Source organism: Branchiostoma belcheri, unplaced genomic scaffold, assembly GCF_001625305.1.
Source record: "Branchiostoma belcheri isolate BF01 breed outbred unplaced genomic scaffold, Haploidv18h27 scaffold67, whole genome shotgun sequence".
Taxonomy (NCBI): Eukaryota; Metazoa; Chordata; class Leptocardii; order Amphioxiformes; family Branchiostomatidae; genus Branchiostoma; species Branchiostoma belcheri.
In genome coordinates, this window is record NW_017804320.1 from 1,104,026 (window position 1) to 1,118,233 (window position 14,208).

A 14,208-nucleotide genomic window follows, 5' to 3' on the forward strand; every position below is an offset into this window, starting at 1 on the left:
ACTGTGTGTGCTTGTTTCGACTTAAAGACAGTCTAAATGAGAAATGATGAGGACTGCCCTGCAGTAAAATAATTGTTCCACACTTTACGATGCAGGTGATGATGACAATTGTGCCTGGAGGAACAGTCCATTTTATCTGATGAGGGGTGATGAGCGTGTACGTGTGAATGGGGCATAAACCAGATATAATCTCTACAGATAGTAAATCATTCAAATAATAGCCTACCGCATGCACAAGAGGCATTTTACATAGCAGTGTTTAGTCTTACTAGGTTTCCTTTAATTACAAAGCAGTCCTGTTGGCAATTACTAGTAAATGGTAGATACCCAATAACACCAATTGAGTCAGAACTAACTTAAGGCCACACCAATTTAATTTGTTGGTTCTCGGATTTTTTCAGAAAAAATATGAAGCGACAGGGCAAAAAAAAAAAAAATAAAACCAGGTCTAGGCATCCTATTATAGGCTTAAATGCTACGAAATGAGCCATGAAGTCAACACAAAAGGCTGGGTTAAAATTTAAACATTGAATTTTAAACTTTTAATCAAACCACTGCAATGATAGATGGGAAAACTGTAACAACTAGGAAGAAAAGGACTTTCCTCAACTGTTGGGGGCAAAACATGAGCATTTTTCAGTTGATTCAGAACCAGAATCATATTTTTTTTTTTTTGCAAATCAGAAAAAAACGAAGAGGCGAATCCGAGAACCAACAAATTAAATTGGTGTGGCCTAAGTGAATTAAAATACTTCTTGTAGCTATCAGTTTACTAGGTAAAAAATCTTGAAAATCTGACCGCTAAACTTTTGATTGAGGTAACAGAAAATGCAACTGTAGACAACTTTTGACAGTTCTAGCTCACACAGTACTTCTAAGTCCTGTTGACAATTACTTGTGAATGGTAGATACCCTATAACACCATTTGAGTCAGAACTAACTGAATCAAAATACTGCTTGTAGCTACCAGTTTACTAATAGGTAAAAAATCTTGAAAACCTGACCGCTAAACTTTTTATTGAGGTAACAGAAAATGCAACAGTTACTGTAGACAACTTTTGACAGTTCTAGCTCACACAGTACTTCTAAAAAGTTGACTTAACACGGCAAGACAATGGACATTGATTAAGTTGATGGATGAGTTTCCTAACAAAGGGCTTCAGTGTCTTCAAGACAGGTAATCGTTTACGATCTCTTAAAGGTGTGGAGGTCACTCAGAGTTTAAAGTGTCATGCTGAGGGCAAATGAGATGGAAGACATTCCTTAACTCAGGTATAGCAGTGGTAGAAATCCTTTTTTTCAGTGTTCTAGCCACACCAACTTAATTTGTTGGTTCTTGGATTTGCCTCTTCATTTTTTTCTGATTGACAAAAGAAAAAAAAAAGATTCTGGTTCTGAATCAACTAAAATATGCTCATATTTTGCCCCCAACAGTTGAGGAAAGTCCTTTTCTTCCTAGTTGTTACAATTTTCCCATCTATCAATGCAGTGGTTTGATTAAAAGTTCAAAATTCATTGCTTGAATATTAACCCAGTCTTTTGTGTTGACTTCATGGCTCCTATTGTAGCATTTTGGGGCTATAATAGGATGCCTAGGCCTGTTTTGATTTTTATTTTCTTTCGCCCTGTCACTTCATAATTTTTCTGAAAAACCGAGAACCAACAAATTGAATTGGTGTGGCCTCTGCAATAGTGCAGATTGTCAAAACTTTGTTCTGCAATTCAGACATACCTTCTGCAACTGTACACTTATAAGTCCAGACCTAAACCCATGGCGTATACAAAATCGCATGGCACTTACAAAATTGCATTTCACGTGAGAAATACAGCCAAAATTACTACTTATATCACAGACTCAATAGTAAATACAAATACTCAAAAACAATATCATGGCAACACCATTGAACCCCTAGCCTGACTTCTTCAGTCTGCAAAATTGCAGGTTGCTTCATTTTGCTTCTGCAGAATTGAAAACGTCTCTGCAAAATGCAGACTGCAGATGGGTATTTCTAACACTGCATAGTATCATATGAAAGGAAATTGAGTGATGTCTTCTGGAAAATAATAAATTCTACCTACATGTAGTATGCCCTTGCATGTTCACCTGTGAACAAGGTACATTTTCATAAGAAAGTCAACTGCTTTTTTTTGCTGTACTGCAACAGTGGGGAGTTTATAGGCGCTACCAACTGACCCGGCCGAGGGGTTTGAGCGTTGGAGTTTGAAGCTGGTGCTCGGGAGGGCGTGGGTTCAAACCCCGGCCCAAGACCAGGGGTTTTTTATTTGTTTCTACTCGCTCCTCCTGTTTCTTACAGTGGTTCCCACACTAGGAATCAAACCCGGGCCTTGGTGGTTTAGACTGGTTTATTAGAAACAGTACATTGCAGCATAAGCTGAATTGCGTACAATTTGAGTCAGCGCCAAATCCTAAACTACTTCTAGATCAAACCACTAAAGGCAAGCTACAAAAAGCTATAATAGACAGTTGGCTGTTATGTAGCCACTTAGTAACGAATCACAACAAGTGACAAGTATCAATTCAAACAGAATGATCGCAGATAATGTGGCAATGTGAAAAGTCGGACTGTTGTCAATGTGTACCCGTTTCTAATGATGTTACTGAACAACACTATCTGAAAGAAATGCGAGTAACATTTTTACGAGAGGTCCCACGACACAATACCTTACAGTATGGTTCAAGCTTGGCATAGTTTTATCATGCCACATAAACTAGCTACTGTGTAATATGTCCTACAATACCAGGGCTCGAAATTAACGGTGTCCCGATGGCCACCGACCACAAAAATTTAGTCCGGGACAACTAAAAAGACACTTTGGGACATATTTGGGACAAAATAATCAACATCAGAATATCAGCCCTTCTTTTGTTTATCAGGCACACGTCCTGGCTTTTGGATCCGGAAAAGTCCCCCCAAATTTCCTGACAGGTCTACTCTGAAATTATAGTGCACCTGGGAGTGAACGTAAGCAAAATAAAGTTTATTTCAAGTCATACAATACTTCCCAAAAAAACTGGTTGGGACAGTTCATCCTCACTTCGGGATAATTAAAATTTATTTTTGGGACAGTGCTGGGACAATAGAAAGAAAAGTTAATTTCGAGGCCTGCAATACTTCATCTAAATTACAAAAAAATATATACTGCCCATCCTTTACACAACGCACTTTGTTTTGAAGCATCGGTTTCACACAAAGCTTTGTTGAACGTGAAGCAAAATGCACCAATTTGTTCACAATGCTTTTTTCTCTCCCCAGTAACAATGACCGTTTAGTAAGAACAGATCTCACACCTGGATCCCATCCTTTCCCCCTGAGTAACCCAACTGGAAACAATCCATCCTGACATGGACCCTGCCCAGCCCACAACGTTCGCACCTAATGTGACATCATCTGTCCAAACAGTGGAACTAAAATGTGCAAAAGTTCAGACGGTTACGCCAGGGGCACAGGCATGACTCAGTGAGCAATGTGTCAGCCACACAACGTCTCTTTTATCACGCAGTGTAGGACATGACTTGCAACTTCATTTATCATAAGAAGAACTGACAAAAAAGAGTTACTCAAGCAACTGGATAATTATGATTTTGGAAACAGTCAGTTCTTGTTATGAATAGGTAAAAGTTAGACATCCAGGTAATAGGATACACCAAAACATGATGATTTTGGAAACGGTCAGATGTTTCAGGTAGCATCCGCTACCTTTCGTCAGTGACACTGGAGAGTTGTCAGAAAGGCAGGTTTATAAGCACGAAGTAGTCTTACAAGTCTCCAGTGTCACTGATGAAAGGTAGTGGATGCTATCTGAAATGTCTAATCGTTTCCAAAATCATATCCAGTTGCTTGAGTAACTGTTTTTTGGCATATCTTATTACATGGATGTCTATATACCGCCGCATAACAAGAATTGTATACAACAACTGATCTAGAAACCTACTTTGTACCGTAATATGCTTGTACTTGTCCACTATGCTTCCACTAATATCATTTTCTACTGATAGAAAGTTTACAATTTAGTGACTAAATCTACCTAACTGCTCTCCACAATGGTTGAGAGTACAGTGTAACTTCCAATATCTGCCTAACTGGTGGAAACTTGTTGACTAACATCATGACTAACTCTGTGAACAGGCATACATGTAGCCTTTAGCTGAGTGCTTGATTTAATCTGTGAAATTCACTCTGAAAGTTTGAAAACTGTAAAAAGATGAGTTGAGCTGCAAACTCTCTGTCCAACTTTATAAATCTTTGGAAGGAAACTTGTCCTATGAGTCTCAAAACTACAGATTCTGATAATCTACTGAGTTCAATGGGTCCAGACCTTTTGGCCTAGTGGTTAAGGGGTTGATTTATGAACTGGCTACCTGGGTTCAGTGCAGGTTCCCGGCATCCCCGGGAGCCTGCGGTTTTTTGTCTTTCTACTCACTCCTAGTGTTTCAATCTTACTTTCAATCTTTTTATCTCATTTGCTGCTACATGTACCTACAATTGTACCTGTGCCTGTCCTCTTACCTTGTTCATCCAGGATGTTGAAGAAACGAACATCCTCGTGCCAAACCTCTGTCGTTCCATCTGCCGCCTACAGTAAATACAAACAAACAAACATACAACTGTGTAAGATCTACACAAGTCTCAATCTATATGTACATGTAGTCTTGTGTTCTTGCGAGACTAAGTCGCTCTGTGATCAAGACGTACATGTACATGTACAGTGGACGTCAAAAATTTGGAGATTCGTGTTTGCTACCTTTCAAAACAGTCACTGATTGATGAATATTTTACTAACTGTAACAAGTTCTTGATTTCATCACAAGATAGCTGGCTTGCCCCTTGTTGTAAAAGCTGATTTCCAAGGGGGCCCAGCATACACAGGACAATACAATACATGTTAACTTCAGTTTGGGGAAAAATGTGGAAAACATTCAGTAGAAATTCTAGTTATGTCAGAACAAAATCCAGTGTGTCAAAACAAAATCATTGCACAATCACAAAAATTTAATTTAAAACGTTTACACTTAACAATCAAAATAAAGAATTTTTAATTCATCTCATTTGAATTTCCTACTAAGTAAGTGTTTCTGAGCAAAACTAAGTACTGTTCAACCAACAAATTAAACACACAATGTATCCCACGGACAGAGCCATCTATCTTAAAGTTTGTTTTTTAGATATCATGAAGACTTTCTGGCTCCAGCTCCCTGACTTTTGATTACAAAACTGGGACCATCATAATCACATTTAACACGTACTTACACACGTAGCCACAAGAGGAAAGCAGATACTATAATCTTGTAAGCAAAAACAATTGCGGCTCAAACGCGAACCATTTAAGCGCACAAAACCTCTATCCAGTGGAGGGCACTGTTGATATACATTTCCTTTGTTTACAAACAGTACCGGGTCAGCTTTGATGTAAGCACAGCGGGTTAATTACAAAGTGGGACAAGCCTTATCCCATTTTACAAATCACTACACATATACTCAAGTGAGGAAAATTGATAATCCATACGAGCAAAAACAAAATGATCCGAACAATAAAGGACAGGTGGAGGCCAGCCCAAAGCAAGTGGATTAAGGAATGGTTCTGAATGTTAATAGGAGGATTTTCTCGGGACTAACCTGGATCTTGATCCCAAACAGGTGTGAACACAGCTCAAACATACCGCTCAGGACTCTGGAAAAAAATAGAAAGAAAGATGTGATAATATGTGATGTTTTATTATCAGAAGAATATGAGAACCATATTGCTGAATTATGTTGCATTAGTTTTTTTAGCTTCCCTATCTCATGTCATAGACAATCCTAGAAATACTGTAAATCACTTTATATTTGTGGTAATTTTATATTTGCTGTACTTTTATATTTTCTGTACTACTAGTCTTTTATATTTGCTGTACTTTTATATTTTCTGTACTTTTATATTTTCTGTACTTTTATATTTTCTGTACTTTTATATTTTCTGTACTTTATTTTCTGTACTTTTGTATTTGCTGTACTTTTATATTTTCTGTACTTTTATATTTGCTGTACTTTTATATTTTCTGTACTTTATTTTCTGTACTTTTGTATTTGCTGTACTTTTATATTTTCTGTACTTTTATATTTGCTGTACTTTTATATTCACGGTACTTTTATCTTTGTGGTACTTTTGTCTTTGCGGTATACTATTTATATTCGCGGTATATTTGCGGTACTGTTATCTTTGTGGTAATTTTATATTCGAGTTACTTTTATATTCGCAATACTTTTATATTCACTGTTTTTGCGGTCATTTCTGTGTCGAAAATTTATAATCGCAAATTAAAGTTCCGCAAACATGTCCATTTTTTTTAGACTGCGAAAATTGTCTACTGCGAATCTTAGTGATTCACAGTACAAAAGTCATGTACATCTTAATGTTAAACTATTCCATCTTGGACTAAATAGACAATTCTCTGACTGGTTTAGGAAGAGACTATTTCTCATGAAAATAGTGACAAATTTGTAAAATTTTGCCTCATTATGTATTTGCAATTATTATATTGAACCCTTTGCTTAAGTGACACTGACTGTCCAACATCTGACCTTCACTTCTACAGTGGAGATCAAAAGACTGCACAATCACAAAGCGCCGTAAACAATCCTGCCATCAATTTCGGCACAGACACTGGTCTGTTCCGTCACATTAGCGCTGACGGGCTTTATCCCCGGCTAAACGTGCAGAATAAACGGAAAATTAGCCCCAATGATCCAGATGTTTGCCTCGCGGCGAATCTTTATCGACCAACGGCTGAACATACTTTACACGGTGATTAGAACTTACCGCACATAATGACAAACAGATTATCAAATATGTGGTTATATTATATCGTGGGGGATTTTTGAAACCATTTTGACCAACCTGCTGTACTTGTATGTCACTTGTGTGTGCAAAAATGTAATCCTGATGTTGTACAGCCAAAAAGATTAGACAACAAGACTACAGGCCATTACCAATACACAAATAACCTCATTACCACCTCTAGTGAACATTGAAAGAAAGAATTCAAAAGCTTTTTTAATATCTAGCAAGTCCTTTGAAAACTCCTTTTTGACCCAATATGATTCCACATTGTACCTTGTATTCAAGAACAACTTTTAATTCTGATTCTTACTTACGTTTAGTGACAAAACTTACGTACATATATAAAGCCAACGAAAGGTCAAGTATGTAAGAAAGACAATGTTAATTGTGCGTGTCTAAATTTTCGAAAGGCTTTGGTAATTCAGTAATGGCTCTAATGGTCTAAGAGTAATGAGACATTAACCTATGACAGACAAAGGCCCACTGTTTGTCATTTGTGATCATGGGAATAACAAGTTTAACGCCAGCGGGCATTTTGAAACATTGTGACCATTGTACAACTACAGTTGCAACAGATCTACAACTTAGTACAAGTAGATTTTTCACATTTCTTATCAAATGTATACGTTATATCAAAAATGCTGCATCTTAGGACTGTTTCAAGGGAAAATAAAGCAGGTAAAATGGTGTTATTTTGGCAACAGGTCTCCACCCTTATTTCTTCCAGTGCTTGCTTTCCCCAGGTGTGAATGGTTCACAATCATTAGGCAACAACAATACCGCCTCCCTCTGCCACACACACACATTCTACAGCAGTGGTCGAAATACTTTTTTTCAGTGCTCTGCAATATTGCAGAAGAGTCAAAATTTTGTTCTGCAATTTGGAAATACTTTCTGCAAATACACGAGCCTCCATACTACAATCTTGCAGGTTTATAAGCATGAACTATTGATTAATATGCAAATTAGTGAAGACAAATGTTTGGAAGTCCAAAAGAAACAAAAGATAGACAAGTCAAGACAAGGTTAATGCAAATTAGTGAAGAAGCTCCTGTTGTTTTAGAATAGGAGCTTAAGTGTTGTCTGTCCTTGGGGCCAAGAGCGCCAAATCCCAAGTGCCAATTTTTCCTTCTGCAAAATTGCAGATTGTATAAATTTTTTTGTTCTGCAATCTTGAAAATCTATCTGCAGATTGCAGACTGCAGACAGGTATTTCGAACACTGTACAGGTATAGATGTTATCAAATCTGGTAATGTCTGTGGGCAAATGGACACATTTTCCAAGACATGAGTTCAGAAAAGATGAACATTAAATATGTATTTTCGTGGCGTTGTGTGGTAGAGCGTTCGACTATGAACCGGGAGACCCGGGTTCGATCCCGAGTTGTACCTGGGACATGTTTGAACATGCGCCCCGATGTTGTGCCCTTGGGAAAGGCACTTTACACGACTTTCCTCACTCCACCCAGGTGTGAATGGGTACCTAACTTTGGTTGGGGAAAGCCGTATAGGGGTCACCTTGTGGTGCCGAATGGCAGCCGCACAGACCCTTGCAACAGTTCCACAAAAAATTGTGAAGCAAATATGTGTATCATGTGTATCATTTGATTGTATTATTTGATTAATATCTATTGATTATTATGTGATACCCTGCATCAATTCAGCCGTATAAAGGCTGCAACTGCAGGGGTACTGTTTGGCCAATAAAACTATTTATTATTATGATTATTTTTTTTTTGGCCGAACATTCTGCAACCTTTCTTCAATTGTTGTATCTGATGTAGTAAATAACTACACACTTGGTAACTTTTCAGATGATGTTTTTATTTGGTACACATTTTGTAGCTGACATTATACTCAAACAAACAAAGCAAATAAACCAACCTTTCTAGTGGGAAATAAGGACGAAGTTCTTCTTCACTAAAGCTGGAAGGAAAAAATATCATGGTTAACTTTGTTTCAAGAAAGCAATACATGACAGAAAAATCAAAAGCTCCCTCTATCTTCAAAAGGCAGTATGACAGACTGCTGATTCATATACTAGTACTGGACAAGAACAACCACTTGTAGAGCATTTGCCTCACTCTTGCCAAAAAAGACACTGAGCAACTCAAAAGCTCCACCTATTAACCTTAGGCAGTACTGCAATTCTATGACTTGCACCCACCCTAAGTCATGTAATATCCTGCTATAGCTACAATCAGAATAACTGCAAAGTAACTTAGTCTACATTGTTTACCTCAATAAAAGCGTAAAATAATGTGATTCTTTCATTAAGCCATTTAAAGTTGAGCTTGAACTTAAGTAATCTTGTTTACTTTTAATGATAAAGTTCTATTTATTAAGAATTTCTCCATATTGTATCTGACATTTCTGTGTACTAAAAGCACCAAACATTATTTACAATAATATTGACATCTTCAATAATGAGCTGTACATCCTAAGATAAGAAAACACAACAGGATACCTGAAGGCTAGGCTACTCACATCAGGGCCGATCACCCTTTACCAGATTTTCTACCAGATTTTTAAAAATACCTTTGACCCAGTGTTGACGTCACACTTCAGAGAAGCCATGTAACAAGCCTCACTGGGTCATGATCAGTCTACTGAGGAAGACCAGAGTGACTGGTGGAAGGATCTAGGTGAGAGCATTTACCTTTTTGTGTTGGAACAAAAGTTTTACCTTAAACATGCAGCTTCCTACACAGATGAATATGATAGGAAGCACGTCAGCAGAACGTACTGCACCTGTGCAAAACCCGTAATGTATTGTGCATAGCTCTTCTGCAGAACGTCTCATATAGGGTCGTATTCGCCTATATAAGGTCAACACTCTGTCTGTAGTTTCTAAATGTTATTTCTAAAAAGATATCCTCTGCAACAGGCAAAATTCTAATGCAACGGTGACTGAAAATCCAATGAAACTCGTGAAAAATCAGTGTTTTGCGCAGGCACAGTACGTTCTGCGGACGTGCTATGATAGGATACCTGAAGAGTTGCTCCCTCTGTCTCTCAGACCAGAATGACAGGTCCCACAGGTTCAGTTTCCCCTCATGGCCGTTACTGCGGGCAAACTCTTCCAGCTGGGCGTACTCCTTCTCTGCCGCGGGCTTACTCTTTACCTGTAAAGACATTCAAATACAGTCAAACCTGTACTAGCGGTCACCCCTGTATAGTGGTCACTTGGCCATAGCAATCAGTTTTTGCCGGTCCCTTGAATTTTTCCCATTGATTTAAGCATTAAGAATTGTGTCTATAGCGGTCACCTGTTCAACGCGGTAAGCGGTCACCCCATTCCGGTCCCGCCGGCTATCAACACCTCCGATAGCGGTCGCGGCTGGCCGTAACCCGCTAAGCACCACGGCCGTAACACCACCCCACCTAGGGCTATGGCCGTTATAAAATTGTAGCCTGGGTACCATCCAGATTCTTGCTCTGCAACGCTCGATGGATTTCTTCGAGCGTTGTGGAGCGAAAATCTGGATGGTACCCAGGCTATCAAAATTGGAAGTTTTCTGAAAAAGGCAATCTGTATGATATTGACACACACTGTCCCACATTAGGACATTTGAATATTAAGAATTTCATACTTTTGGCATTTACAACAGTTACTGCAGAAACAAGCCCCATGATACGTCCTTTATATTTTATAGTTAACCTCAAAAGTCAGCCCAGGGCCCTTTCAGTAATTTTTTCCATCAGACATTTTCAGCATTTTTGCTCCATGAATGTCGATATCAGTTGGGACAGTATTGTTTCACCCTAGTATGCACATCAGTGACTAGAATATTGACTTTGAAAAGTCTGGTTTTCAAACCCTAAAAACTGCACTCTTCACCTTTAAACTCTGCAGCAGTGACATCACTTCCTGTACGCTGTCGGCCATCTTGGTGTCCAGAGAGAGGTCGGCAAAGGTCGCGTAGCCCAGAAGGGCAGACTGTTCTTTTCTGTAATGTGATGGAAAGAAAAGGCAAGGGTGACAAAAATACACATTTTTTAAGAAAGGTACTGAAAGGCCAAGCCAATTTAATTTGTTGTGTCACGGATTCGCCCTGTCCATTTTTTTCTGATTTGCAAAAGAAAATTTTCTGCTTTCCCTTGAGTTTCAAGATGGCGGACACCGCTGACTCACATATTTCTGTCTTTTTCGAGCGAATTTGAGATGATCCCTGTATAGTAACATTCCCTGTGTGTAGTATGTAATGATGTCACTTATTAATAATAAGGTTTATCCATGAAATTCGCTTGAAAAACACAGAAATATGTGAGTACGCTCCGTCAGCGGCGTCCCTGGAAAACCAGGTCCAGGTTTCTAGTGTGCACTCACCGTAGTTTCCTGATGTCTTCGATGACTCCTGTGTTATCGTGGTCGCCGTGTGAAGCACGTGTGATGTAAGCACGGTACATCTGTTCCCGCAGGGTCTGGTTACGGCTGTGCTTCATAAAAGGCTCGAAACACGGCATGTCAAGGGTCAACTTCCAGGGCCCTTTCTCTGGGTCAACACTGGGGGGGACATGTCAAGCATCTTAAAAAGTTCATATGTGTTGGTAGACGTCATTATGTAGTAAGTTTAAACTGTAATTTCAAACACAAAGAATTGAACTTATCCAAATACACTTCAAGAATACATGTACAGTATGTTATCTATATTATAAATGATGAATATGAAATATCCACGAAATGTGGATTTTTTTATATTAGTACATCAAATTTCTTCATCTGTAATTGTTTTCTCTATTTTCAATCTGTGCCATTTTTTCTGTTTCATCCTTAATCAACCTATCATCTTCCTGTGTGCCACCACATTTATAAGGAAAATATACCGTAGCTTTACATCGGTGAAGGTTGGACATCTAGGTAATAAGATAAGTTAAAAAACATTTAGACAAGCAACAAGGTAGTGGATGCTACCTGTGTTAGATACACTGAACGTTTTGAAATCATATCCAGTTGCTTGAGAACTGTTTTTTGGTGTATACCTTGGTGTATGCCTCAAGCACTTATAAACTTCTGATGCTTTCTCATCCAAATGTTACATTTTGAGTCAAGTACACATTTCAACATGTTGTTGCTGTAAGGCTTAGGAAAAAAATGTTGTGTTTCCTGTTTCCGGAACCAACCCTAGAAAAAAACTACCAACCCAAGCTTTTTTTTTGTATGTGGACCCCTTCAACTAGTGCAAGGGACATAAATGTTTGCAAGCTGATGGACCTTTTCTAGCTCCATGATCTGACACCTGAGTGATGAAACGTTGCACAATTGGTTTTCCTAAATAAAAGAAAAATTAATTTCGACCCATCTGTACTAGCTTAATCTCGGCCATAAGATTATTTCCTCTCTAGCTGTAGTAGCCCTATCCAGTTCCCCTGTGAGACCAGTAAGTCCAGACATACCTGTCCTTGTCCTGTGCAGCAGCTGATGATGTGAGGTGTAGTAAGGAGTCTGGTACTCCATCCATGTGGGACTTGTCTGTCACTGTCAGGGAGAACGCCTTGGTAGAGTCTAACACATTGTTACTGCAAGTACAAGAAGAAAAAAGTAATTTACTTTACCAAAGTCAACAATATCAAGTAAATGTAGATATACATGTTCAGCTAAGAGACAGAGAGAGTGAGAGAGAGAGAGAGAGAGAAAGAGAAAATGAGCGAGCGAGTGAACAATCGAGTGATTGAGTGAGAACTTGTGAGTAGGATTGCCAACAAGTCAACCTACAAGTTTGTTTGTTTGTTTGATACTGTAGTTATATTTATAGGCTAACCACAAAATTGCTCTCACCAAAAACCAAATGAAACCAACAACCTTTAAACATAACCAATGTACAAGAAGGTACCAATAAACCAAAAATCTTTGACTTCAGTGATCAAAAAGCTATTTCAGGTCTGACTTCCTCAGAGTTCTGTAGACTAAGAGCACTAGTCACCTGAACTGCTGACCAAGCATGGCCATTTTCATCCTGATCTGGTTGAAGTTATCCTTGTCCTCCCCCTCCAGGTCCACCCCGCCAAGCCGCGCACCTTTTACACCTGAGTCCAGGATTCTCACCTGGGGACCATCCAGGGTGGCTGGACCTGTCTGTAGGGCCTGGTGTAGACAAAAAACAAACAAACAACAACATAAAGAACAGCATAAACAATAACATAAACAACAACATCCAGGAAAGATGGACCTGTCTGTAGGGCCTGATGTACAAAAACCAACATCAACAACAACATCAACAGCATAAACAACCACAAGAACAACAACATAAACAATATAAACATCATCATAAACAACATAAACAATAACATAAACAACAGCATAAACAATAGCATAAACAACAACATCCAGGGTGTACATGTACACAAACAACATCAACAACGTACTATGACTACCTATAAAAAAATTGTTCTGATTTTGTTCTTGCATTTCAGGCAATTTTTCAGAAAACCCGGTAATAGAAAAAGACAAAACCCTTCATTGATGACCTAGCCATTAGCCTGGGTGCCATCCTTAGTTTATGCCGGTGGAAACTATGAAGAATGGCACCCAGGATAGCCATGACTCAATGTAAGGCCATGTTGATTTGATTGTATGGATGACATCCTCCGGGAGCCCCAAAACTGATGTGCGCGTGCGAATAAAAAAAAGTTTTGCAAAAAAAAAAGTTCTTTTCATTATGAAATCTACGTGGTCATGAGGGTTGAGCAAATGGCACAGAATATGGTTTGGCAAATAATCTAGTCTTCAAGTTCATTTCTTTACAATTTCGTCTTTTTTCGTTTGATTTTGGCATTCTACGACATTGGTATAGTTTTTATTACTCCGTGAAGGAGGTCAGGACCTCCGGACGGAGTGTTGTAATCGGCTGATTTTTCATGTTCGCAGTCAAAACACTGGGTTCTCTTTGTGTAATCGGCACGCAATTTTATACGCCGTCTGCGGGCATGCCCGTGTTGATGCACGAATGTGTATTTTTGCCGTTGCTGCTTTCGCGGTCAATGTAATATCGCAGACGCACCCCTAAAAATTACGAGGCGAATTGGAATGGTCCAGAAAAACGCGTTGTTTGGAATAGCAGTGGGGGGGGTAAAAGTTCATGCAGATACGGGTGGTTTTTATAAGTGGTTCCAGATGTTTTTGCCCATGGTTAAGAGATGCCAAGTTTTTTGGAAGATGTTCGCAGTCAAAACGCATTCTTCCGTACGTCGCATTTCTGTGTAATTTCGCATGTGGTGTGGCATTATGTCCGGGATGATGCACGTCTTTTTATTTTTACCGTAGCTGTTTTGATATTGAAGTAAATGCATATTTTAGAAACATCCCTACTTTTACAATCCTGTGGAATAGGCCGTAGGTTTAGGCAGTTGTCTGGAAGCAGAGGTTCT

General features: G+C 38.9%; 1 protein-coding gene across 1 annotated transcript in view; it reads right to left on the minus strand.

The window, feature by feature from the left end:
- Positions 1-14,208, minus strand: part of LOC109483934 (probable cytosolic oligopeptidase A) — a 41,903-nt gene that overhangs the window by 19,464 nt on the left and 8,231 nt on the right. The window contains exons 6-13 of the mRNA XM_019787075.1: positions 12,765-12,925; positions 12,238-12,360; positions 11,171-11,347; positions 10,682-10,790; positions 9,832-9,965; positions 8,725-8,766; positions 5,637-5,691; positions 4,530-4,596 (exon numbers count right to left, since the gene is read on the minus strand). Of these exons, the coding sequence (XP_019642634.1) occupies positions 4,530-4,596; positions 5,637-5,691; positions 8,725-8,766; positions 9,832-9,965; positions 10,682-10,790; positions 11,171-11,347; positions 12,238-12,360; positions 12,765-12,925 (868 nt within the window). The remainder of the gene's footprint in view (positions 1-4,529; positions 4,597-5,636; positions 5,692-8,724; positions 8,767-9,831; positions 9,966-10,681; positions 10,791-11,170; positions 11,348-12,237; positions 12,361-12,764; positions 12,926-14,208) is intronic.